This window comes from Hypanus sabinus, unplaced genomic scaffold (genome assembly GCF_030144855.1).
Source record: "Hypanus sabinus isolate sHypSab1 unplaced genomic scaffold, sHypSab1.hap1 scaffold_164, whole genome shotgun sequence".
Lineage (NCBI taxonomy): Eukaryota > Metazoa > Chordata > Chondrichthyes > Myliobatiformes > Dasyatidae > Hypanus > Hypanus sabinus.
The window spans coordinates 220,044-247,435 of NW_026779721.1; the positions used below are offsets into that span (position 1 = coordinate 220,044).

The 27,392-nt window shown below is 45.6% G+C and overlaps 1 protein-coding gene and 1 long non-coding RNA gene across 2 annotated transcripts; one reads left to right on the top strand and one right to left on the bottom strand.

Annotated features, from left to right (window-relative positions):
• The first annotated feature begins 5,230 nt into the window (after nucleotides 1–5,230).
• LOC132387225 (zinc finger protein 664-like) lies at nucleotides 5,231–11,470 on the top strand. The gene is made up of 2 exons (XM_059959585.1): nucleotides 5,231–5,289; nucleotides 10,484–11,470. The coding sequence occupies exon 2, from the start codon at nucleotides 10,892–10,894 to the stop codon at nucleotides 11,408–11,410; it is 519 nt and encodes a 172-aa protein (XP_059815568.1). The 5' UTR covers nucleotides 5,231–5,289; nucleotides 10,484–10,891; the 3' UTR covers nucleotides 11,411–11,470.
• A 2,092-nt stretch (nucleotides 11,471–13,562) lies between these two features.
• On the bottom strand, nucleotides 13,563–19,046 carry LOC132387226 (uncharacterized). The gene is made up of 2 exons (XR_009509825.1): nucleotides 18,563–19,046; nucleotides 13,563–17,837 (listed from the first exon to the last, which is right to left on the bottom strand). It is a non-coding gene; the product is annotated as an uncharacterized LOC132387226 (long non-coding RNA).
• Between the last annotated feature and the right edge of the window lie 8,346 nt (nucleotides 19,047–27,392).

Genomic DNA, 27,392 nt, shown 5'->3' on the forward strand with positions numbered 1-27,392 from the left:
GGTGAAACGTAGAGAAAAGGCCGTTACTTCAAAATAACCGTCGACGAAGTTCTTATCCGTTGAATCCGTCCACAGACGAGTTATCAGCGGAAGTGACCTCTCACAGGAATACCGTCTTCCAGGGGTTACCAGACAAAATACCCAAGCAAGGATTAACACAAGATATTCCAAAACCCACTCCTATGGATTATACGAAGTGACAGCCGCACACATTCGTTGTGGTTCCGTGTACAGATGATCAACCCACTCTTGTGGGCATAGGAGAGTTCCAATCCTCAGCTGCGACTAACTGAAGCGATCAGCTTTTCCAGTCTCTCTCTCTCTCTCTCTCTTTAGACTGGCCGACTGCCTGTCTGCAGATCTCTCTCTCTCTCTCTCTCTCTTATGGTTCAGTCTACAGTCAGCGCTGTCAGCCTGTGTCTGACGTCATAGTCCCGCCTCCTCACGCCGGCGCTCTGAAAGAAACAGTCACAGTACGACCGCAGGCTCGTAACAGCCTCAACACAACTTCCCGACTTTTGAACTCAGTGCTTCAACTAATAAAGACAACCGAGTCATTTGTCTTCTTAAACACCCGATCAATCTGTGCAGTCTCTTTCAGGGAGCAATGAACTTGGAGTCCAAGATCCCTCTGATCATCAACACTGTACAGGGTTTTGCATTTAACAGTGTACTGTCTCATACATTCGACCTACCGAGCTGCCAAGATGATCATCACTAATCAAATCTCACTGAGATTTCTCAGGTCCTGTTGAATTCATTGCCAAGTGCACAAGTACGGGAAGGTACAGGTACAGAGAAACACTGACTTGTGGCAGCATCACAGGCAAGTACTTTCAGATAAGACACGGAACATAAATTATACGATTCTCTGTCAGTAACAATCTATAAATATGTTTTATGTCATCAACAATATATAAAATACATTGCGTCATGATCACTATTAAAATGTGCATTTTGTGTCAATAACAGACTTGGAAATGTTGAATTTGGTCCCTGTCTCCATTCCTCCTGTAATCCACAACCAGCTCCATTGTTTTTGTCACAATGAGGGAGAGGTTGTTTCCTTGACACCACTGTGTCGGGGTGATGACTTCTTCTCTGTACGCTGCCTCGTTATTAATTGGTATTCGGCCGATCAATGTAGTGTGGTCAGCAAATCTAATTAGCATATTGGAACCCGCCACTGCAGCCCCACAGTGCACTATGTACTGATTGCAAAGCTACGAAATTGCATGTGAATAGCCTCCCCTCCCTCAACTCCACTCTTTCAGCGTCAGCAGCAGACTGGGACATCTCTCATCTCGCTGCCTCCGCCAGGACATTAAACTGTGAACAACTGTGGTCAGGGACTGATCTCTGGGGTACTCCAAACGCTACCCCCTTCCAGTCTGAAAGCGACCCACTCATCCAGCCACACACTACCGGCAGTTTATCGACCTCCAACGAAAAAGACTAATCACCTACTCCTGAGGGTCACTACCATTGCTAACTCTGAGTTTACCACCGTCAAATGCCGGGAGGGACATAATAATCAGAAAGTCTCTAGTCACAGCCGTGTAAATAAAATGTGATCCCAGTAGGTGTGTGGCGCATGCTCAGAATGCGAAGGAGACGGACAAACTGAGCCAAGTCACAGACTGATGAAGGGGAGGAATGATCCATTTTGATACAAAGAGGGAGGCAGAGAGTTTGATATTGTTCCTGATGCCGGAACTGTGGCCAGTTAGAAGATGAAGTCTTGTCCCCCCAAGTTGTTTTGAGTTGTGACAGTGTTTTTCTCAGAAGGCACCATGGAAACTAAATAATCTGAGTGGAAATATTGTCCTTCACCTACCGACGTGCTTTGTAAGCTTTTAACAGTGTAGAAAAGACAAAGGATTTGTGTATGGAAATCACAAATGCAACAGCTCGTCAGTTCTGCTCTATCTGTCAGTTCATCAGCGCTTGAATGCCGCCGGTTCTTGAATGTGGAGGCGGAGATGCTGGAGAAGACAGCGCCCCATTCGCTACAAGGAGAGCCCGAACATGTGTCCATGCCCGTGATCTGATTGGATACATCGCCATGACGTTTATAGCAGTGTGACGTCATTCATTGGCTCTTATTTTGGAAAGGATTCCGTCGGCCATCGCAGATACACCAACAGCTTCGCTCTGGGAAGCAGACGTTCACCTGCTCCGTGTGTGTGAAGAGATTCATTCAGTTAACCCACCTTGTGATGCTCCGGTGAGTTCACAATAAATAGAGGCCACATTTCTGTCCGGAGTGAGCAAAGAGTTTTACTCAATCATCCCAGCTGCTGCAACACCAGCAACTTCACATCAGGGAGGAAGTTCAAATCAGCTCCGTGTTAAATGTTTAACCATCACGGTGACTGAAGGCTGCTGCAGGATCATGAGGGACGGTTACTGACAGATTCTGCAGTTCTTGCGGCTGCTCATCGCACCCAGGACTGAACCCTGGTCACTGAGCATTGGAGGAGTCCGTTCTGCTGATGGTAGCCTTAAACTAGACTGGTGTTTAATATTGTGGATCTGTGAAAGATAAATCCCGTGAAAGATAAATCCTGTATCAAATCCCGTGTCTCGCTTGAGAGGCCACTCAGCCCAGCTGGTCCCTGCCCATATTTCTGTTCCATATCAGTTTATGAAAATCTACCCCCGCCGTTTCCCTCTCACTCTCCCTGAGATGACAGGTTGCATCTAGTCACCACTCCGTGGGATAGGAGATTTCTCTTGAATGTCATAGAATCACAGAATTCTACAACATATTATCGATACTTTGTCCCACAATGTTGTACCGACCATGTAACTTACTCTAGAAATTGCTTAGAATTACCCTACCGCATAGCCATCTATTTTCCTAAGCTCCATGTACCTATCTTAACAGACCTTTTTGTATCCGCCTCTACTACCGTCGCTGGCGGTGCATTCCACACACACGCCACTCTTTGTTTAAAAAACTTAGCTCTGACATGTCCTCTATACCTACTTCCAAGCAGCTTAAACCTATTCACCCTCGTGTTAGCCGTTTCTGCCCTGGGAAAAAGCCTCTGACTATCCACACGACCAATGCCTCTCATCATCTTATACACCTGCATGAATTTCCTGCATGATTGTCTCCGGGCTGAACAAGACGATGAGCTCACTGTGGTTGTGACGTTGTTCAGGGCTCCGGACGAAGTTGGTTAAACTCCATCTTACCCGCTCTTTTCAACGTTTTGGGTCATTTTCACCAATTTTAAAGGATTGTGCCTCAGACAGCTGGGTTGTTGCAATTGTTACGTGCCAGCAGCAATAGATCACTAACGGAGTCTGGTTTCGATGTTAAAACCACTCTCTTCATTATTATAGTGACGGGGTCCTGAATTACCCTTATGAACTGTATTTTTGAAAAGAGAGAGGGAGATGTTCAACACCGGACACAGAGAGAGGGAGGGAGGGAAGGTGGACAGAGAGTGAGAGAGAGAGAGAGAGAGAGAGAGAGAGAGAGTTAGAGAGGAAGACTGCTCGGAGACGATGTTATGGTTTCTCTGCAAGCTTGTTGACACTTTTACAAGGACACTGTCAGCTTCTGTGTTCTTACAGAGAGAGAAGGGAGGAACTGTTTGATGGACAGCTGGGGCTCAGCACGATGAGATAAGTAGGAGGTCCGCTGATAGACCTCCAGACACATGGTTTTGGACACTGAATGAGCTTTGTTGTGTCCACAGAAAAAGTTGGGCTTTGGAAGATCGATCCGGAGCATCGATCAGTGGCTCTCGCAGTGTGAAAAGGCTGTGACCGGTGGGGAGTTATTCGTGTGTCCATCCCTCGCCTGGGTTAATAACTCCACCACTGAAGAACGGTCCCATTTATAGTGGTCACAGTCGGTGACTTCCAAAGGATTTCGGAGGACGAAGGGACTATCGACGGCGTCAGCTTACCTGAAGACTCAAAACTCTCCCTCTCTCTCTCTCCATCACTCCCCGACTCAATCCCACGAACTGAACCGAACTTCACTCATCACCGGAAGACGGTATCCATTCACCCCGAGGCGTGAAGAAGCTTGGCTTTCCTATTTACACACACACACACACACACACACACACACACACACACACACACACACACACACAATCATTGCTAACCTGTTTGATATATCTGCATTTATATTGTTGTATAGCGTAGTTACTAATAAAGGGAATGTAGAGAGAAGGCAATTACGAAGAATTCCACACACATTCCACGCTGGGTAAACGAAATAACAGTCGCCGAAGATCTTATCCGTCGATTAGCTCCGAAATCCACTTAGAAATATCACCAGGTGACAGTCACAGGAATATCGTCTTCAAGTGATTACCACAGAACACCCCGATTCCAGGTAAGGGCCATCAAAAGTGATACCACAGGATACTCCAGCAAATCCACACATATGGATGATATGAAGTGACAGTCACACATCCGTTCTGCACTGCGTGTCGATGATCAGATCAACACAACCTTTTGGGCATGGAAGAGTTGCAGCCTATAGCAGTCACACGCTGAAGTTCCAACAGCTTGTCTCCCTCTCCCTCTCCCTCTCCCGCTCCCTCAGGCTGCCGCAGCCTGTGTCTGACGTCACAGCCCCGACTCACTCAGCCACTTAAAGCGACACTCACAGTAAACGAACCTGCGGTCTCGTAACACAATGCACCTCTAAAGTCTGACAGCAGACTAACGAGTGAATCTCCGATGGTGCAGAGTCAGAAACCGAAGATTTGCCAGCCTGAGTCAGGGGCTCCAGAGAGAGATGGTGTCCAGAGGAGGAGGACGAATAAGACCAGCACGATGTGGTTAAAAGTGAAAGATTAGAAGCATTTGGAAACTGGTTGATCGAAAAAAAAAGGTGGTTAATTTCTGCAAAACACAGGTGGAAATCAACAGATAAGGCAGAAATTTTGGAGAGGAATACTTAGAAAATGTTTTCTCAGTATTTCCAGCAACTGCAGAATCTCCTATGTTTTATATCTGCATTTTACTTTGGCATTAGATACACGTTGATATTGAGTATATTGCTTATGGGAGCCGCTTTCTGCATTAAAAGAGCTGCAGATTTTTTCTATACCCAAGATAAAAAAAATGAGGTATGGACATTGAACCGGTGGTTGCAGAAATGTTTAATGGCACCGTGATTACCCATAGGGCAATTCGTTAAGAATTTCGCCGGCGCTGAAGCGCCGATGAAATGCGCAGGCGTCAGGCTGAGGACGTCCCTGAGTTTCACGCATGCGCGCAGTGCACAGAAGGCTTTGAAAATGTCGGTTGCAGGTAAGAGCGATTAATTGTGTTTTTATCTTAAATACCGACTTCAGGATAATTCCTCTGAATTTCGGACACCGTGGGCAGCAATCCCGGGACAGTCCTGCCCTCTTCCCTCTCTCTCAGCTCCACGATCCGTACACGGGCCCCGGGGAGCTTCCGGCTGATGAGGGAATGGGAACCGATGGATCTCTCAGACAGAGCTGAGCTCCAGCTATCTAAATCCAAGGATTAGGAACTCGGAGAAAGGGAACAAAATCTTTTACATCAGCAGTTGAGAAAATCACCTTTGTTCTCCCTCCAACACAAACAAGAGAAAATCTGCAGATGCTGGAATTCCAAGCAACACACACAAAATGCCGGAGGAACTCAGCATTAGTACTCTTTTCCGTAGATGCTGCCTGGCCTGCTGAGTTCCTCCAGTATTTTGTGTGTGTTGCTTCCTCTACCTCCTCTAGTTCTGCACTTTTCTACCGGTGAGAACATGTTTTGTCCCATTCTCTCTGGGTACATTATGATATCAAACACCTTTGCCCTGGACAACAAGTAGCTTTCACTTCACAAATGTGCCAGACTCCAGTGAGACAGACTACTGCCCATCCCTTCATATTCATTGGGATTTCATTCACTGAGTTCACCACCGTCAGTCATTGGGGACGGGTTCAGGGGGAATATTTATGTAGAACACAGAAACTAGTGATGCCTGTTTGCATTTTGGTGATGCAAAAGTTGCTGGAGAATTTGCAAGTGGGAAGAAGTGGAGTGATATTTGGAAATCTGACTTCTTAAAGTGTAATTTAGCAAGCAAACCACATATGGACAATGTGTAAAAGCTTTGGTGAGAAACTCCTGCATTTCCTGTTACAGGCCTGCTACATAGGTTGTGTGAGAGTGCAGATGAACTCGATCAAACCCAGAGGAGATCAAAGTTCCTATTGACAGTGATTTGCTAGCCGTGAAAATGAATACCTCTCTATATAAAATTCACTGTGCACATCTTGTCACTGGGTAAAAAATACACAGTACAAGATTTATCTGCACACTGGTTATTACAAAGTAGAGGGGTATTCGAGGGAAGGAGGGGAGACCTGCAGTGTCCCTGATGCCCTCCCCTACAAGATGTGCATCCAGCTGCAACTTGTAACCCTGCACTTCAATGAGCTGCTTGAAATGGGTGAATTCCATATCATCCAGCAGTTGGAGGGGGTGATAGATATGACATGAAGGGAGGTGAGCTACTCCCAAGGTGCAGGACACAGGAAACTGGGTGAGAGTCAGGAAGGGGAATGAGGTTAAATAGGCATCGCAGAGTACTCTTGTGGCCATTTCACACAACAACAGGTGGACCACTTCAGAAGCTGTGAGGGGAATTACCTGGCAGAGGAAAGTCAAAAGACTGATAGGGGATTCGTTAGTTAGAGGAACAGAACAAGAGGGGACGAATATCCTAGTGGTAAGACTTGCTAGTGGTAGTGAGCAGGGGAGGGGGTGATGTGGTTAAAATAAGTTGTAGGGGGAATGGGAGCCAGAATGACAGAACAGATAGTGGAGAGGGTGAATTGAATTGACTTTATTAGATACATATTTCATAAACATGAGGAGTAGAAATATTTACCTTACATCATCTAAATGTGCAATGTGTAATTTATAGTAATTTATAATAGATAGTTTGTACATAGGACAGTCAATATAACATCGAAATGCAATTGTATCAGCATGAATTAATCAGTCTGATGGCCTGGTAGAAGATGATGTCCCGAAGCCTGTTGGCCCTTTTGCTGTGGTACCGTGTCCTGGATGATAGCAGCAGGAACAGTTTGTGGTTCTGGTGAATTGGGCCTTTTTGTTGCTGATATTCGTTGGGCCCTTTTTACACACCTGTCTGTGTAAATGTACTGAATCGTGGAAAGTAGATTGTGCAATGTATAATTTCCTTGTTTATATTTAGAGACATTTTTTGGTGTATAAAATGATGAGGGGTATTGAGCATGTGAGTGGCCAGAGGAGTGTTTTTTCCCCCAGGGTTGAAATGGTTAATGCCGAGTTTCCACACTCCCAAAGACCCTTTGTCCATCTCCTGAGTTAAGAGAGATGGAAAAATATTTAAGATCTCCCCCATCTGCTTTGGTTCCACACGTGGATTGCCATTCCGGTCTTCCAGAGGACCAACTTTGTGCCTTGCAATCCTTTTGCTCTTAATCTATCACTAGAATCCCTGAGGATTATTCTTCACCTTTTCTGTGTCAGCAACCTCATGCCATCTTTTAGCCATCCTGATTGATTTCTTATGTGTTCTCTTGCATTTCTTATACTCCATAAGAAACTGACTGCCTATCCCTGTTATGCAATTCCATTTTGTGCTTTACCAGGGTCTCAATATCTCGTGCAATCCAAGTTTCCCTACAGTTTCTATCTTTACCTTTTATTCTGACATACCCGCTTACTACTTTCAAAATTTTGCTTTGAAGCCTCCCATTTACCAAGCACACCTTTGCCATAAAGCAGCCTGTCCCAATCCACAGTTGCCAGGTCCTAGTGTTGATTCTAGGTGTTGATCCATGCACTGAACTCATCCACCTTTCCTGCACTGCTCCCTGTATTGAAATATACAGGGCTCAGCATATTCACTGCACCATGCTCAACTTTTTCATTCCTGAAATTTGTCTGAGGCCTGAACAACATCTTTCTCCACAACCCCACCACCATCTGTTCTGTTATTCAGGCTCCCATTCCCCCTGCAACTTTAGTTTAACACTCCTTACCCCCACCTCCCTCCATGCAGATCTATCACCTCTTTGGCTTTCCTCTCCCAGATCAATAAAAAGGAGGTGCATACCAGGTACAGGCAGATAGGAGCAAATGGGGTACTTATGAAATACAGGAAATTCAAGTGAACACTTATGAAAGAAATAAAAGAAGGCATGAGGTTGCCCCAGCAGACAAGGTGAAGGAGAATCCTCAGGGATTCTGCAGATATGTTAAGAGCAAAAAAGATTGCAAGGGAAAAAAAATTAATCCTCTGGAAGATCAAAATGGTAATCCACATGAAGGATAGCCTAGACTTGGGGAGATTTTTTTTGCATCCGTATTTACTCAAGAGATGAACACAGAGTCTATAGAAGTGAGGCAAAGCCGCATTAACTTCATGGACCCTGTACAGATTACAGAGGTGGAGGGGTTTGCTGTCTTGAGGCAAATTAGTGTGGATCAATCCCCAGGGCCTGACAAGTTGTTCACTTGGACCCTGCGGAAGACAAGTGCAGAAATTATTGGGGTCCAAGCACAGATATTTAAATCATCCTTAGTGACAGGTGAGGTACTGGAGGATTGGAGGACAGACAATGTTGTTCTGCTGTTCAAGAAAGGCTGTAAAATAAACTAGGAAGTTATCCATTGGTGAGCTTGACATCAGAACTGGGAAAGTTATTGGAATGTGGGTGCAGGAACCAAGTATATACTGTAAGTATTTGGATAGATGTGGACTGATAAAGGATAGACAGTATGGCTCTAGCCAATCTTTCAGAGTCTCTCGAGGAAGTTATCAGGGAAGTGGATGAAGGCAAGGCAGTAGATGTTGTCTACATGGACTTTAGCAAGGCACTTGATAAAGTCTCATATGGGAGGTTGGTCAAGAAGGTTCAGTCACTCAGCATTCTAGATGAGACAGTAGATTGGATGAGACACTGTCTTTGGGAGAAGCCACAGTGTAGTAGCAGATGGTTGCCTCTATAACTGTAATCCTGTGATTAGTTGTGTGCCAAAGGGATCAGTGCTGGATCTGTTGTTGTTTGTCATCTATATCTGTAATCTGGATGATAGTGTGGTTAACTGGATCAGAAAATTTGTGGATGACAACAAGACTGGGGGTTTAGCAGCTGCAAGAAGACTTTCATGGCTTGCAGTGTGATCTGGGCCAGGTGGGAAAATGGTTTGAGAAATGGAAAATGGAATTTAATGCAGACCAGTGTGAGTCGTGGCACTTTGGTCTGACCTACCAAGGGAGGTCTTTCACAGTGACTGATCGGGCACGGAGGAGTGTTGTAGAAGAAAGGGACCTGGGAATACAAGTCCTTAATTCACTGAAAGTGGTATCACAGTTAGATAGGGATGGAAGGAAATATTTTAGCCCATTGCCCTTCATGAACCACAGTAGTGACAACAATAGATGGATGTTATGTTGACTTGTAGAAGACATTGGTGAGGCCTTATTTGGAGTATTATGTGCAGTTTTGGTCACCTACCTACAGGAAAGATGTAAAAGAAGTTCAGAGATTTCAGAGAAAATACACAAGGATGTTGCCATGTCTGGAGGACTTGGATTATAAGGAAAGATTGAACAAATCAGGGCATTATTCTTGGGAATGTAGAAGATTGAGGGGAGATTTGATTGTGATAGAGAGGCACACATAGTGTTAATGCAAGCTGGCTTTCTCCACTGAGATTGGGTGGGACTACAACCAGAGGCCATGGGTTATGGGTGAAAGGTGAAATGTTAAGGGGAGCATGAGAGGAACTTCTTCACATAGAGGGTCATCCGGCTGTGGAATGAGCAGCCAGCACAAGTGGTGCATGCGAGCTCGATTTTAACGTTTAAGAGGTTTGTGTAGATACCTGGATGGTAGGGGTGTGGGAGTGGGCTGTTTAAATAGTTCAGCACAAACTAGATGGCCCAAAGGGCCTGTTTCTGTGTTGAAATTTTCTATGATTGCGACAAGAACCTGAAATAATACAAAAATTCACTCTAAGTCCTTTTAACAGATGTGCGGCCAACCAGTCATTTCAGCAGGAATTTTTTAAATGGCGTTAGAATTGTGGCATTTTGTTAATAATACACAAGAGAAGATCCCAGCTGCATGTCAAGAAAGACAATTTGCATGAGAGTGTTTCAGTCACTGTGGGACAAGGAACACGTGCCGCTCAGCAGGAGCCAGGAATAATACCAATGGAGGGAGTCAAAATGAGCCAGGTCACAGATTGGAGACGACAGAAATGCTCCATTGTTATTGAGACAGGAAGAGTATCAGGGAATTGATGGTCATTCCAGGTTCCAGCACTCTACCCAGTCAGGAGATGATTTCTCTGTCCAACTTAGGGTGAACCTCACTGTAACCGTGTGATACCAGATCAAACCTTGGCAACTCAAGTAATCTCATCTGAAATGTTGTCCTAAACCCATTGATGGATTTTGTAAATTTTTTTACAGGTTAAAAATGAGAAGGAATTCATCTCCAGGAAGCTCAAAAACGACACGCCAGTTTTGTTGTCTCTGCCTAGATACTTAAGAAGTGGAGCAAGGGATCCAATTGTCCACCCTTCCTGCTCAGACTGTGGGGAGGAATTCACTCGGTGATTTTGACCAACTGGCACGCCCATCATTTTACACAGGAAAAAGGACATTCACCTGCCCAGACAGTGGGAATGGATTCACTCGGTCATCTCAACTAAAGGTACATCAGCAAGTTCACACTGGACAAGGCCATTTACCTGTTCTGTGTGTGAGAAGGGGTTCAGTCGGTCTTCCCACCTGTGGACACACCAATCAGTTCACACCGGGCAGAGGCTGGTCTTCTGCTGAACTTCTGGGTAAGGATTCACTCTGTCATCTGAACTAATGGCTCACCAGCGAGTTCACACTGGGGAGCGGCCGTTCACCTGCTCAGTCTGTGAGAAAGGATTCACTCTGTCATCTACCCTACTGGTACATCAGCGAATTCACACTGGGGAGAAGCTGTTCACCTGCTCAGACTGTGGAAAGGGATTCACACTGTCATCCCGCCTACTGGTACATCAGCAAATTCACACTGAGGAGAAGCCGTTCACCTGCTCAGTCTGTGAGAAGAGATTTACTCAGTTATCCAACCTACAGAGTCACCAGCGAGTTCACACTGGGGAGAAGCCATTCACCTGCTCAGTCTGTGGGAAAGGATTCACTGACTCTTCCACCCTGCAGAGACACCAGCGACTTCACACTGGGGAGAAGCCGTTCACCTGCTTATTCTGTCGGAAGAGATTCACTCAGTCATCCACCCTACAGAGTCATCAGCGAGTTCACACTAGAGAGAGGCTCAGAATATGGGAAAGGATTCACTCAGTCATCCCACCTCTTGGCACACCAGTCAGTTCACAGTAAGGAGAGGCCATTGTTATGAATCCTTTGGTTTTGTTTGCTGTAGACTGTCATTTTAAGAGAGAGAGAGAGAGAAATTAAGAAAGTGAATCAGTCTGACTTGCAGCTTGTTTACATCGCTCGCAGCTTGTTTAGTTTTAACTGAGGACACAGACACTCAGAGTCAGACGGAGACAAAGGAGGAAAAATGGAAGGATCAAAACCAGGGAACTAGTAGCCAAGGATCACTGTTTGGAACTTTCCTTCGCTCACAAGGGTGGGCTAATTATCGATTCACCGTACATCGAATGTGTGGTTGTCACCTCATTTGATCCACAGGAGTGGATCTGATTTGGGATATCCTGTGGAGACGACTTATGTGTTAAGCCTTGCCTGGCTGTGGCGTGGTCATTCATTTGATGATACCACTTATGACAATTCACTTTAGGTGATAATTCGTATGTACATTTGTAAAGATGATGGATAAAATCTAGAGCGACTGTTCTCTCTTTTTACCACCATGGAACCTGTGGAATACAACATAATTGCCTTCTCTCAACATTTACCCTGGATTACAAAAATATCTCTCTCACATCACCTATTCTGTGAATTAATTGAACTTTAATACTTTAACATCTCCACACTCCAAGCCTTGTTTCCCCTGAGCTCAGAAGTTTGGGAGTTATATTTACACACATACATACACATAACACTCATGAGGAAATCTGCAGATGCTGGAAATACAAACACAAAAAAAATGCTGATAGAACACAGCAGGCCAGGCAACATCTATAGGGAGAAGCACTGTCGACGTTGTGGGCCGAGACCCTTCGACAGTACTAACTGAAATATAGTAAGAGATTTGAAAGTAATGAGGGGAGGGTGAAATGCAAATGATAGGAGAAGACCTGAGGGGGTGGGGGTGAAGCTGAGAGCTGGAAAGGTGATTGGCGAAAGTGATACAGAGCTGGTGAAGGGAAAGGATCATGGGAAGGGAGGCCTTGGGAGAAAGAAAAGGGTGGGGGTGTAAGTACCAGAGTGAGGGGGAGAACAGGTAAACAACTAAATATGTCAGGGATGGGGTAAGAAGGGGAGGACGGGCATTAACAGAAGTTAGAGAAGTCAGTGTTCATGCCATCATGTTGGAGGCTACTCGGCCGGTATATAAGGTGTTGTTCCTCCAACCTGAGTTTGGATTCATTTTGACAATAGAGGAGGCCATGGATAGACATATCAGCATGGGAATGGGATGTGGAATTACAATGTGTGGCCACTGGGAGTAGTCTTTTGCTGTTGGTTCATTTCTAAAGCATTATGGTTTGTAACAAAATGGGGCTGTGTCTGGGATATGACAAATTTAAGGATTGATTAATTATCAATTTCATTGGGGAAATCCCTTTTGATTTACTTGTGTGTGGAAAACCAGCAGCAATGGATGTTGATAGATATCTGGAAGTGTGAACCTCTCAGGCATTAGAGGACACCAGAAGGATTGAGTTGTTGAGTATTGCTAGAACGTTAATACTTGCTAAGGTGAAATTGACAATGAGGAGGGCACAGATGCAGAAGATAATAGCTGAGCATTATGTATCTGAGGATGTGTTTAAAGTGAAGGAGTTGGAGGTGTTTCCTGAATGTAAACCTCGTGAGCTTGAGCTCCAATAGAAGTTAGAAATATTAAAGATGGAGGCTCCGGAAAGGCAGATGCAGTTTCAGGCTAAAGAGGCAGAAAAGCAGACAGAAAATTCTCTTACAAAGTGTACTTAAGGGGAAGGCTTAGCAACCCTATTCTGCTTTGACAGTTGCTGAAGCAGGTTATTATTTACTTATTTATGCTGCCCCAATCATCGCCACTGGGCTATAAATGTGCAGGAGCTGTGTGTGGTTCAGTGTTTTGCTCAAGGACACACAAGCTGCCTCGGCTGAGGCTCGAACTCATGACCTTCAGATCGCTAGTTCAACACCTTAACCACATGGCCACGCATTATGACCACATATTATGACGTAGTGAAACAGGCTGTGCTCAAAGCTTACGAGTTGGTCCCAGAAGCAGACAGGCAAAAGTTTAGAAATTTGAAGAAATCTGTGAACCAGATATACGGAATTTGCTTATGAGAAATTTGTGTCTATTGACCACTGGTGCACATCTGAACATGTAAATGATGATTTTAACAGCTTGAGAGATTTGGTTTTAATTGAAGAATTCCAAAGGTGCGTCCCTGATGACATAAAGACGTATTTAGATGGAAATGATGCTGCCACTCCGCAGGAATCTGCTGGATTAGCAGATCAGTTTGCTTTAATTCATGAAGTTATGTTTACCCTGAATAAGAGTTTCCAAAAGGCACTTGTCAAGTTGTGGGTAAACCTAATGAGCTCACCCCAGTGGCCTGTACCTGCATTCGGAGAACCCTTTTCCAAAGTTATAGTGGATTGTGTTGGCCCATTGCCAAAGTCTAAAGCTGGCCATCAGTATCTGCTAACTATTATGTGTACTACATCCAGATTCCCAGAGGCAATGCCTCTCAGAAATATTAAAGCTAAAACTGTGGTGAAGGCTCTTACCAAGATTTTCACTTTATTCGATTTGTCTAAAGAAATACAGTCTGATCAAGGATGTATTTGTATATCTGCATTATTCAAGCAGGTAGTTTATGAATTGGGAGCAAAACAGATTGCATCATTTGCATACCATCCGGAACCAGAAGGGGCTTTAGAAAGATTTCATTCTACCCTCAAAACAATGATTAAGACATATTGTGTTGAAAATGGAAAAGACTGGGATGAAGGGATACTTTTGCTTTTGTCCAGATGAAGGAATACATTTGATTTTGTCCACAGAAAGAGAGTCAGTACAGGAATCACTGGGCTTTACTCCATTTGAACTTGTATTTGGTCGCAGAGTGACCTTTGACCTTGTTAAAAGGAACCGTGGATTGATGGGGATGTACATGTTAACTCGTTAGACTATGTTTTGAAGTTCAAAAATAAACTACACCAAGCCTGTAGTCTAGCGAGACAAAACTTAAAGATTTCTCAAAACAAAATGAAGTGTTGGTTTGATAACAGGGCTCGCGAAAGAAAATACCAGGTGGGAGATAAGGTGCTTGCCTTATGTTGACGAATCCACTTCAGGCGAAATTCAATAGACCGTATGAGATAGTCTCTCAAATTAATAATGTGAATTCTGTTATTAAAACACCCGACTGACGTAAACTAACACAGGTGGTGCACATAAATATGATAAAGCCTTTTTTGACAAGCAGGCACCATCTGTGAGTATTGTTGTCAAAACAAATGAATCTGGTAACCCTGAGAATGAAACAATTGACTCGTCTGAGACTTTTCACAAGCCAAACATGGTCCCAGTTAGGCTAATGAACTCGGTTGTTCTAGAAAACATTGATAACGAGTTGGCTCATCTGCAGCCAAAGCAACAACAACAGCTGAAGGAATTAATTCTGAAGTACAAAGATTTATTTCCCGATGTTCCCAAGCAAACCACGGTCGCAGTACATGATGTAGATGTTGGTCAAGCCAAACCGATTAAACAACACCCACTTCGCATGAACGTCGAAAAGTGTAAATTGGCTGACCAGGGAATTGAGTATATGCTGGAGAATGGTATTATTAGGCCTTCAAAATGAGATTGGAGTCACTCTGCATTATTGTGCCCAAACATGATGGTAGTGTTAGATTTTGCACTGATTGTAGAAAGGTAAATGCAGTAACAAAAACTGACGCCTATCCTATCCCTAGGGTGGATGATTGCATCGATAAGGTTGGAATAGCTAATATCTTACAAAGATTGATCTGTTGAAAGGGTATTGGTGTGTTCCATTGACGGACAGAGGTAGAGACATTTCTGTGTTTGTGACACCATCTGGGTTGTATGAATACAATGTTTTGCCTTTTGGAAGGAAAAATGCTCCAGGAGCATCCCAGAGAATGATTGATTTTGTAATTCGAGGGTGAGAACACACAGATACCTATATTGATGACTTAGTTACAGGGAGGGACACTTGGGAAGAGCATATCTCTGCAGTAGAAAAGCAGTTTGACAGGCTTTCCTAGGACAACCTTACAGTTAACTTGGCTAAGAGAGAATTTGGCCATGCCAGTGTGACCTGTCTTGGCTATGTTGTAGGTCAAAGCAAGTTGGCTCCTGTTCGGGCAAAAGTCCAGGCAATTTCTCATGTTCCTATTCTGACTGCTGAGAAGGCTCTTAGAAGGTTTCTGGGAATGGATGGATATTATCGTAAGAACTTTGCTGCTATCGCTCTTCCTCTGACCAATCTCCTGAAGAAGCGTGAAAAGTTTGTTTGGACCGACCCTTGTCAGAAGGCATTTGATTGATTGTTATCAGTATTTCAGATTAGGCCAATCAATGTAGTGCTGTCAGCAAATTTAAATAGCAGATTGGAGCTGTGGGTGGCAACACAAGTCATGGGTGCACAGAGAGTAAAGGAGAAGGCCAAAGAGACAACCCTGTGGCTTATGTGTGCTGAGGGTCAGAGAGACAGAGAAGATGGAGCCCACTTACCACCTGCCGGCGATCTGACAGGAAGTCCAGGATCCAGCTACACAAGGCAGGGTGAAGGCCGAGGTCTCTGAGCTCCTTGTCGATACTTCACTCCTTCGTCTGGCTACTGCTCTGCCCATGACTGCAAGGAACTGCAGAGAACATCAGAGAAACAAGCCTCCCCTCCATGGACTCTTCCTACACTTCCCCTGCCTCGGAAAAACAGGCCATGTACTCAAAGATCCTCACAACCACAGACATTCTTGCTGCAAACCTGCTCTCCCATTGGGAAGAGATACAAAAGCCTTAAAGTGCGTAACACCAGGCTGAAGGACGGCTTCCTGTCTGCAGTTATAAGCCAAATGAATGATAAAATGGACTCAACCTCACAATGTAACTGGACGTGACCCTGCACCATATGTCTATCTGCACCGCACTTTCTCTGCAGCCATAATGCTTTGTTACAGTGATTATTTTGATGTATATCAGCTCAATGTACTGTTGAAATGTATCCATCTGTCTGGATGGTACATCAGGCAAGATTTTCACTGTAGCTCAGTACATGATGATAATAAACAAATTTCCCATTTTAATTGTGTGGAAATATTAGACAGACTGAGCTTCTGCTCTGGAACCACAGAAGGAAACTGAACTGTTGTCATTTCTGTGGAAAGCAAATATATGGAAAATACTTCAATCTCACATTACGATCTGCGGTAACTGGGATCAGGTGACCGGTGGTTGGTCTCCCATATCAATATCAGAATCAGGTTTAATAGCACCGGCATGTGTCATGAAATTTGTTGTCCCTGCGGTAGCAGCAGAACCTAATTGATAACAATAGTTTTGAAAAATTGTGATTTAAAATAAGAATATACATATATATAGTACAAAAATAGAGAAAAAAGTAATAAGCTATTTTAATTGTGTGGAGCAATTTGACTGACTGGGTGTTGCTTTGGAAATTCTGAAGTGAAGCTGAACTAAACTTTACACATTTATCAGAAGCTCAGATAAATACAAATGGCTAAATTCTCACATAAACGGGTCAGACACCCAGAAACATCGGCAGCACTTCAGCACCTCAAAACAGTGAATGAAACATGCAGAAACTATTGCAGAGAAAAAAGACATTGTCCACCCACAACGAGAGGACGTGACAGATCCGGATCTCACTGCCTTGTCTGAACGGGGAAAGATGAAGCTACACGGACACATAGAACAGTGACCCGCAGATGCTGCAGATCTGCAGAAATATGTGAACAGGAACCGGGATCAGGTGACGGGTGGAGGGACTCCCTCCTGAACTGTTGACTCTGCTCCTCGCCCCTCACATGCTGCCCGACCCATCCACCGCATTCCCCACATTATTCCATATTTACCCCAGATACATGATTATTTTTCCACACCATATCTTCCCCGATCCTTTTCCCTCCACGTCCAGGTCACAGAGTCACCGGCTCAATTCCCATCCAGGTCCAAAACATAATTCAGACGCAAAAAGGAAATGTTCACGTTTCATTTAAATCAGTTTTGTGTTTCTAAACACTAATTTCTATTCACATTCCTCCAGAGCCTTGCTGGACAGGAACACTGAAACATCAAGTGAGAAACAGCAGGAGGCAATTCAGCCCCTCTAACCATCAGCAAGATGGCGGCTGCTCACCCATCTCAGCCATGTGTTTCTGCCCGATCCTCATTTCCTCGATCCCTTCGGTCTCCACACATCTGTTTTACGTGCGGACAATCACTGAGTCTTCACCGCACTCTGTGGTGGGGATTTATAAACATTCACCACCCTCGGAATGGAGACATTTCCCCTCATTTCAGTCCCGCACAGTCTATCCCTGTTTCAGAGACTGAGATCCCTGGTTCAACCGGTAATGATGTTGTGCATTTCAGTGTGTTCACCTCTCAGTCCTCGATTCTCTAAAAGAAAGGGTTATCACATTTGATCTTTCTCCATATGATGACCCCACCACCCCAGGGATCAGTCTGGTGTATCTTCATTGCACTCTCTCTAACAAATACTCTCTAACCTCTTTGTTAATCCTCTATAGAATTAATTACCATCTTCTGCAGCCCCGTGTTGCCCCGATCACTCACCTCCCACCCGTCACTATTTCCACCTTCCCACCTCCCCCCTCACCTGGATCCACCTCTCACTCCCCGGCTCTTGCCCCATCCCCACCCCTCACCTCCTTTCTCTGACTATTTCCCGTCCACTCTCAGTCCAGACGGAGGGTCTCGGCCCGAAATGTTGACGGTCCATTTCCCTCCACAGATGCTGCCCGACCCACTGAGTACCTCCAGCAGTTTGTTCTTTGGTCTGTTCAACCCGTGTTAGTATGGGGAGCAGGATTTTACATCATATTCCAGGTACAATCCCAACAAAGCACAGATAATTATCACTTTACCCGGACCATTGGCCCCGCTTGCAGGGCAACAGTCTGCCGGTGTTTGCCCCCAATGTGGTGAATCCCTCTGCTCGACACCACCGTGTGCTCAGACATTTCCACAGATGAGCCCCTCCTGTCCCCACCGGGACAAACATCCTGTCCGCCCCCTCTCTCAGCATCTTCATCCTTTCAATACAATCCCTCCCTCCCCGGGGAACCGGCATCAAACCGACGGGCCGAGCGGTCTCCTCCTACCTCTCAGCGATACATCAGACTCCGGCCGCGGGAGACGCTTCACAAACGCCCCAACTTCCCTCGGAGGGAAATGGAAATAAATCAGAAAGCGGACATTTACTTTGAGGTTTTCTCCGCTCTGAGGAGGCGGTCGGCGCTTGAGCGGGAGACGAACTCAGCGGGGTAACGCCCACTCGGCTTGTCCGCCTCCGTGACTGGTTGTAACCAGTGATTGACATCGCTTCGCACCATAACAGCGGTGGGGAAGGGGTGGTCACGTGATTATTAGCCCAGCCGTTCCACTTATAAAGCTCGAGCACAGCAGCGCGTGGGTGACGTAAGACAACGCGCACGTGAGGGCAGATCCCGGTGTCGGGAGCCCATGTGTGACGTCTGGCGAGTGGGGGGTGTCAGACGTCACCTGTGACGGAGCGCTCGTATTTAAAAGCACCTTAATGGACTTTTCAGTGGGACAACAACATTGTTGACGGGTTTCATCACTGAATCCAGGGTTGTGGGATGTAAAGTCCCCTGTTATGTGTCCGGCTGTGCCGTGTTGTTGGTGGAGTGGGCAGCGTGGTGTTTGTCTCGATTCGGGTCACAACACCAGAATTGCCAGCGGGGTCCACACGCAGTGTATTAGTCAACAGAAAACCTCTCGTCCCTGCAGTCTTTGTCTCCTGGTAAACTCAACACCCTGACAGTGTGGACCATAGATACCCCTTCCTCTCAGAGTCAGGGGATCATTCAGACAGCTGATCGGTGAGAGGAATTATATTTATTGGTCATTAAAGTTCACCCAGATTCGTTTGGACGGATTTGATGTGGAGTTCAGGGAGTCACAGTGAAAGGGCCGGACGGCTGAACTCTCTCCGTTGTCCAAACATCCTTCCAGGTGAGGCGACACTTCACCTGTGAATCTTCCGGGGTCGCCGGTTGTGCCCGCTGCTCCCGGTGCGGCCGCCTCTACACTGGTGACACCGGCTCCTCCGCAGTTGTGCGGGGTAGGGGTGTTTCTTTTCGGGGGCTCAATGTTTGTTCCCTTTTGTGCGCGGGGGGGGGGGTGTGGATTGATGATCGGTATGCCGTTCTTTTTTATGCTGGGGTTGGGGTGGAAGTTTGATTTTTCTCTCTGAACGAATTTCATGCTCTTTGTTTCTTGGCTCTCTGGAGAAGGGATAAAAACTCAATTTGAGTCGGGGTGATGACTTCTCTGTAGGCTGCCTCGTTATTATTTGGGATTCGGCCGATCAATGCAGTGTGGTCAGCAAATCTAATTAGCGGATTGGAACCTGCCACTGCAGCCCCACAGTGCACTATGTACTGATTGCAAAGCTACGAAATTGCATGTGAATAGCCTCCCCTCCCCCAACTCCACTCTTTCTCGGTCACCAGCAGACTGGGACATCTCAAATCTCGCTGCCTCCGCCGGGACATTAAACTGTGAACAACTGTGGTCAGGGACTGATCTCTGTGCTACTCCAAACACTACCTCCTTCCAGTCTGAAAACGACCCACTCATCCAGACACACACTACCGGCAGTTTATCGATCTCCAACGAAAAAGCCTAATCACCTACTCCTGATGTTCAATACCATTGCTGACTCTGAGATTACCACCGTCAAATGCCGGGAGGGACATAATAATCAGAAAGTCTCTAGTCACAGCCGTGTAAATAAAATGTGATCTCAGTGGGTGTGTGGCGCATGCTCAGAATGCGAAGGAGACGGACAAACTGAGCCAAGTCACAGACTGATGAAGGGGAGGAATGATCCATTTTGACACAGAGAGGGAAGCGGAGAGTTTTATATTGTGCCTGATACCGGAACTGTGGCCAGTTAAAAGATGAGTGCTGAATCCTATTTATTTTTGATGAAAATATATATTTAGGTTTTATCTGACTGTTGTATGATTTTTTTTTCATGTGTGTTATTCCTGATCCTCCTTCTGTCCAAGGTAGTCGTTAATCTAAGTGGGACTTAGTGTAAATAGACTTTTCTAAAGTTGTCTCTTCAGTTCTTATTTGTCTGTAAATTTTACTGATTGAAATGGGACCAAGATATTTTCATTAAAAAAGTCAATCTCGGAATTGATGCAAGTGTTTATTGCCTTTGTTGTATTTGTTACCTATTGAGCTCTGTTTGGCAGGTTTTTTTTGAAGCCATGAACTAAATTTTGTCAAAGGTTTTCTGGATTTTACACTACTTTCTATTGTCTTTGCTTGTTGATATTCCAGATACGTGGGTATCGAGTCATAAAGAAGAGTCTTGGCCAGGAATGTTGATTCCCATCCAGAGATGCTGCTTGACATGCTGAGCTCCTCCAGCACTTTATGTGTAGTTCTCTCCATTTCTAGCATCTGCAGGTCCTCTCGTTTCCCAGATAATTATATGTTTCTTGAAATAACGAGCCAGTAGTAGGGCTGTATGGCACTTTTGGTAAAATATTAAATAAACTCATTATAACGAGGTTGTATAGGGTTGGAAGATGTAGAATCTCTAGGTAGAATAATCGCCCCCTGTGGTGGGGATTTACAGACATTCACCACCCTCGGATTGGAAACATTTCCCCTCATCTCAGTCCCGGGTAGTCCACCCCTGTTTCAGAGACTGGGATCCCTGATTCAACCGGTCATGATGTTGTGCATTTCAATGTTCACCTCTCAGTCCTCGTTTTTCTAAATGAAAGGGTTATCACATTTAATCTTTCTTCATATGATGACCCCACCACTCCAGGGATCAGTCTGGTGAATCTTCATCACACTCTCTATGACAAATACTCTCTAACCTCTTTGTTCATCCTCGATGGAATTAATTTCCATCTTCTGCAGCCCCGTGTTGCCCCAACCAATCACCTCCCACCCCTGTCACTATTTCCACCTTCCCACCTCCCCCTCACCTGGATCCACCTCTCACTCCCCAGCTCTTGCCCCATCCCCACCCCTCACCTCTTTTCTCTGACTATTTCCCGTCTACTCTCAGTCCAGAGGGAGGATCTCGGCCCGAAATGTTGATGGTCCATTTCCCTCCACAGATGCTGCCCGACCCACTGAGTTCCTCCGGCAGTTTGTTCTTCGGTCTGTATAACCCGTATTAGTATGGGGAGCGGGATTTTACACCATATTCCATGTACAATCTCAACAAAGCACAAACAATTGTCACTTTGCCCGGACCACCGGCACCGCTTGCAGGGCAACAGTCTGCCGGTGTTTGCCCCCAATGTGCTGAATCCCTCTGCTCGACACCACCGTGGGCTCAGACATTTCCACAGATGAGCCCCTCCTGTCCCCACCGGGACAAACATCCTGTCCGCCCCCTCTCTCACCATCTTCATCCTGTCAATAAAATCCTCCCCCCGGGGAACCGGCATCAAACCGACTGGCCGAGCGGACTCCTCCTACCTCTCAGCGATACATCAGACTCCGGCCGCAGGAGACACTTCACAAACGCCCCAACTTCCCTCGGAGGGAAATGGAAATAAATCAGAAAGCGGACATTTACTTTGAGGTTTTCTCCGCTCTGAGGAGGCGTCGGCGCTTGAGCGGGAGACGAACTCGGCGGGGTAACGCCCACTCGGCTTGTCCGCCTCCGCCACTGGTTGTTACCTGTGATTGACATCGCTTCGCACCAATGAGAATAGCGCTGCTCCTGACTCCTCTGTTGACAGTGGTGGGGGAGGGGCTGGTCACGTGATTATTAGCCCAGCCTTTAAACCGATAAAGCTCGAGCACAGCAGCGCGTGGGTGACGTAAGACACCGCGCACGTGAGGGCAGATCCCGGTATGGGGAGTCCATGTGTGACGTCAGGCGAGTGGGGTTGTCTGACGTCACCGTATTTAAACGAATCAAAATGTGCGTTTCTTATTATTTCGGTGGGACAACAACATTAATCACGGGTTTCATCACTGAATCCAGTGTTGTGGGATGTAAAGTCCCCTGTTATGTGTCCGGCTGTGCCTTGTTGTTGGTGGAGTGGGCAGCGTGGTGTTTGTCTCGATTCGGGTCACAACACCAGATTTGCCAGCGGGATCCACATACAGTGTATTAGTCAACCGAAAACCCCCCGTCCCTGCAGTCTTTGTCTCCTGGTAAACTCAACACCCTGACAGTGTGGACCATAGATACCCCTTCATCTCAGAGTCAGGGGATCATTCATACAGCTGATCGCTGAGAAAAATTATATTTATTGGTCATTAAAGTTGGCCCAGATTCGTTTGGACGGATTTGATGTGGAGTTCGGGGTGTCACAGTGAAAGGGCCGGACGGCTGAACTCTCTCCGTTGTCCAAACATCCTTCCAGGTGAGGCGACACTTCACCTGTGAATCTTCCGGGGTCGTTCGTTGTGTCCGCTGCTCCCGGTGCGGCCGCCTCGACACTGGTGACACCGGCTCCTCCGCAGTTGTGCGGGGTAGGAGTGTTTTCTTTTTTATCGTGGGTCGATATTATTGTTCCCTTTTGTGCGGAGAGGTGGGTTTTGGGGTTTGATGATTGGGATCCCGTTCTTCTTGATCCGGGGGGGGGGGGGTGGGATGGAAGTTTGATTTTTCTCTGTGAACGACTTTCATGCTCTCTCTTTGTTTCGTGGTTCTGTGGAGAAACAAAGCTCAGCGTTATTCATGGATACCTGCTTTAATAATAAACTAACCTTTGAACTATCCACTCCAAGCGGGACTTCCCGGTGTCCAAACATTTTCAATGCGATTTCCATTCTCATTGCTACCCGGCCTGCTGCGTTCGGCCAGCATTTTGTTTGTATTGCTTTGGATTTCCAGAATCTGCAGACTTTGTCGTTTTTTTACCTCTCCGTTGTCCGTCCCGCCTCCGAACACTGGTGGCGCTGTAGGATCTCCAGCCACTGGTGGCGCTGTGCGGGTCTCCGGCTGTCGGCGACGATGTGCAGACCTCCGGCAGCCGGTGGCGCTGTGGAGGAACGCTGCTGAACGCATGCGCGGTGCCGAGTTCTGTTGTTGGCGGTTCTCCGATTCGAGCAGGGGTGAGTAGGGAATGATCCCGGTGTTGTGTAACTCGGGGGCCGGTTGCATTGGGAAAGGTCTGGGCCCGAGCTCTGCCGGACGGCTGGAGGGGGCGTGCAGTGCCAATTTTTTAGGTGCTGGAGCAGTACGGGGGGGGGGGGGGTTGGGGTTGGGGTTGGGGTGGGGGCGGTGATTGATAAGTTCGTGGCCTAAGTTAGAAGGCCTGAAGTTATACAGCGTTCGGTATCTGCACGTGTAGTTTAACTCTTTGAGTGATTATGCAGAAAGTTTGAAGTTAATAACTTTTGTGGTATTTCTGTTTGACATAATTGAATATTGCTAAGTTTTGTAAAATTGAATCTTTCCACCTTGGGCCACGAACTTATTAATCACCCTTAGTTTGTGACACCCAATTTGTGTACCTGCTCATTTCATGTACTGGGCAACTTCCTTGCCCCATTCGTGTAATGAGCAGGTACACAAATTGGGTGTGACATATATAGGGCTTCTTGTAACGTCAAGCAATAAACCAGATGAAAGGAATATATGAATTTCAGAGCTCCACAGAAATATAGTTATAGCTAAAACATTAACAAGATTTTAGCCTATCACTAGATTTCAGTGTATAACTGGTACAATTAAAAATAAAATTCTTAATTTAATAATATGACAAAGTATTACACGGTTGCACAACTGATTATCATAGAATATAATTATCAAGCAAGTAAAATAACTTTGTTTGCTTTGAAGACACAGGGTTTTAAGTGAGAAAAATGTACTTTAGGATTAGGGAGTAATCCACGGACCACCACAGATGTAGCCTTACTAATACGACTGAGTCAGAGCAGACGGCCGCAGCACTTAGCAGTGTTCCTCAGAGGTATAAAAATAACAAAATTAAAGCAATTCAGTTTTTATACTTTTAGCCCCTAAATTGGAACCAAGTAATCAAGTATGAAAAAAGAAACTCTGATGAACTATTGCTAAAGCCACGAATATTGCTGAATATTAGTCTCAAAAGCTGTAGGTTGTCAACTCTGCCTCGTACTGTTTGTCTCGCAGAAATGGTTGGACAGGAAGTGTACCTGTGAGTGTCGATACTCACAATATCCTCACATGACGGGTGTTACATGGTTAGACCGATACAGACACTGTTTAGTCTTTAAATATATAAAAAGTTAAACAAGCTTAAATCTTTATTATTATCACATCTATACGAATAGAAAAGATTGTATTTTGAAAGTCATAAATGTTAAGAGGGGAGGAGAGCAACCATTTGTGAGGTTTGGAAATATATTTTGTCTCATTCATTGCCTCACTAAATTATCCTTCTTCCTTTCAACACAAAGGGAAAAAGAGCCTCTTTCCAATCAGCTACAGTTGGTGGAGCGAGGCCAAGGGGTTGATCTGCTATTAATGATAATTGAAATGACGTAAAACTAGCTTAAATCCCAGAAATGTCTTGTTTTCCATTTGGCTTGGAAAATAAAACTAAATTTATCCAGGTTTCGAAGAGGATTTTGGATGATTAGCTTGTGTTTTTGATCAAAGTCAGACCGAAGATAAGTGAGCAGTGAATTTTTCTTTCATTGTTTTTAACTTTTAAACTTGGGTTTCCATGTTCATTCCTTGCTGAATATAGCTCCTTCATGGTATCCAATGGTACCCATTGGAAAGAGCGGAAGAATGCTCACATTTGTGTACAGGGATTTCCCAGCTTCCTAGGACAACGGGTCGAGCGAGGAGGAATTTCACAAATACCTAAATAAAAAGCAGTCACAGCTCCAGGATTTCACCAAAAACGATCAAATATCCTAATGTTATTAGTGGTATTTTTCCCCACCAGCCAACACTTTCCAACACCCGCTTCCGTAAAGTTCCCTCTATTTAATATCCGGGTTTGTTAAATTCAGTACTTGCTTATTTTGACTTTTTTCCAGAGGTGTCGGAGCGGCTCTCCGGTGAGCTCTGGTAGCACTGCACCCCTGAATGTATGAGACAGTACAGTGTTAAATGCAAAACCCTGAACAGTGTCGATGATCAGAGGGATCTTAGACTCCAAGTTCATCGCTCCCTGAAAGAGACTGCACAGATTGATCGGGTGGTTAAGAAGCAAATGCAATGGTTGTCTTTATTAGTTGAAGCACTGAGTTCAAAAATCATGAAGTTGTGCTGCAGCTTTGTAAAACTTGTTAGCCCACATCTGGAGTGTTTCATACAGTTCTGGTCACCCCCATTCTTGGAAGGATGTTGGGTCTTTGGAGAGGGCACAGAAGAGGTTTACCAGGACACTGCCTGGATTAGAGGGCATGAGCTATAACGAGAGGCTGGACAAACTTGTGTTGTTTTCTCCAGAGAGGGGCAGGCTGGGGTGAGACTGGATGGATGTTTATAATATTACAAGAGGAATAGGTAGAGTGGACAGAGGGTATGTTTTTCCTGAGGGTTGAAATGTCTGACACATTTAAGGTGAGAGGAGATGTGAGGGGCAAGTTTGTTTATTTCCACAGAATGCTGGGAAGCTGGAGTCTGTGCCTGGGATGTTAGACCCCACCGGTCACGTGATCCCATTTGCCCCTCCCATTTAACCACAGATGTAACGATCTCTTTGTGCATGTTCACAATCTCCAGATGGGCGGTCACTCGTCCTCCAACTTGCCCGAACTCGTCTCGCTTCCTGAGGCTCCTCACATTTGTCCTGGAGCTTTATGGCTGTTGTGTCTTCTCCCGGACTGGGGTGGGTGAGGAAGCAGAACGACCCAGGTTGTGGGGATCTTTGATTTCACTGCCTGCTTTACCGAGGGACTGGGAAGTTTTGGGGGGAGGATGGTTTCTGTGATGTGCTGCTCTGTATCCAAAGGTCTCTGCATTTCCTAGCAGTCACAGATGGAGCAGTTACCGTGCAAAGCTTGAAGAGTCTGGATGGGAAACTTTCTATGGTGTGTTGATAAAAATCTGGTGAGGGTCAAAGTATATCTGGCAAAGTTCTTGTTATTTTTGCTAATTCTGTCATTTTAGAATCTTTTGTACAATAGTATGTACTATTCATTCAGTACCTATGTGTTGCTGGAGGACCATCAGTGATCGTCCTTGATCCCTTCTCCCACCTGGTTCCATCTGTTCATCTTGTTCAACCTCTGTCCAGTCTCCTCACAACCCCAACCCCACTTCAGTGATATACATCAACCATCTGGGTCATCCTCAGTCCGCCTTGTATCCCACCTCCTCAATATTATATATCAACAAACTTTCTTCCAACCCTTATCTTCATTGTGAAGTGTTCTTTTGTCCCTTTGGCCTCGCTGATCATTTCCAGAATCAGTTATTGTTAGCTGGAATGCCGGAGGGTCATCAGGACCCATTTCTGTTGTGCATTGGTGTGGAGGTGCTAGTTTATGAACAGTGACGGGCTGACACACTGCAGCATTTTACTGGCAGCAAAGAGTACTGGGAGAGTTGGTGCTTGGGCTCTAATCCTGTGATTGGCATTCCAGGCAAATGGAACTGTTGTTGTGTTGGCTTGGACTTTGGTTAGTGCTTCTACAGATGGGGCTGGATGGATGTCCTTCTTCGAGCAGCTCGACATTGGTTGTGGGGAAATCCTGGATTGCACTACCCAGTGAGAGATGGGAGGACAATGTGTGAGACTCTCAGGGTCGGTGAGTGGCAGATTAAGCTGTGTGACTCTGTGAGGTTGGGTCCTGGGAGATCATAGTTTTTCATCCAGGTAAAATGGACCTGGGGATCGAGCTGCTTGGGCTTATGAGGTGTTGAGTGAGTATTTCTGGTCTTGGTTCAGATGTTTGTTTCTGGAGTTCCTTTGGAAGCAATGACTGCCAGTCTGAGGAGAGGATGATTCCCACTTCCATCCTCACAGG

What these genes read in the sequence shown, in the direction of transcription:
- LOC132387225 (XM_059959585.1), top strand. Translation starts at nt 10,892, where the DNA reads ATGGCTCACCAGCGAGTTCACACTGGGGAGCGGCCGTTCACCTGCTCA.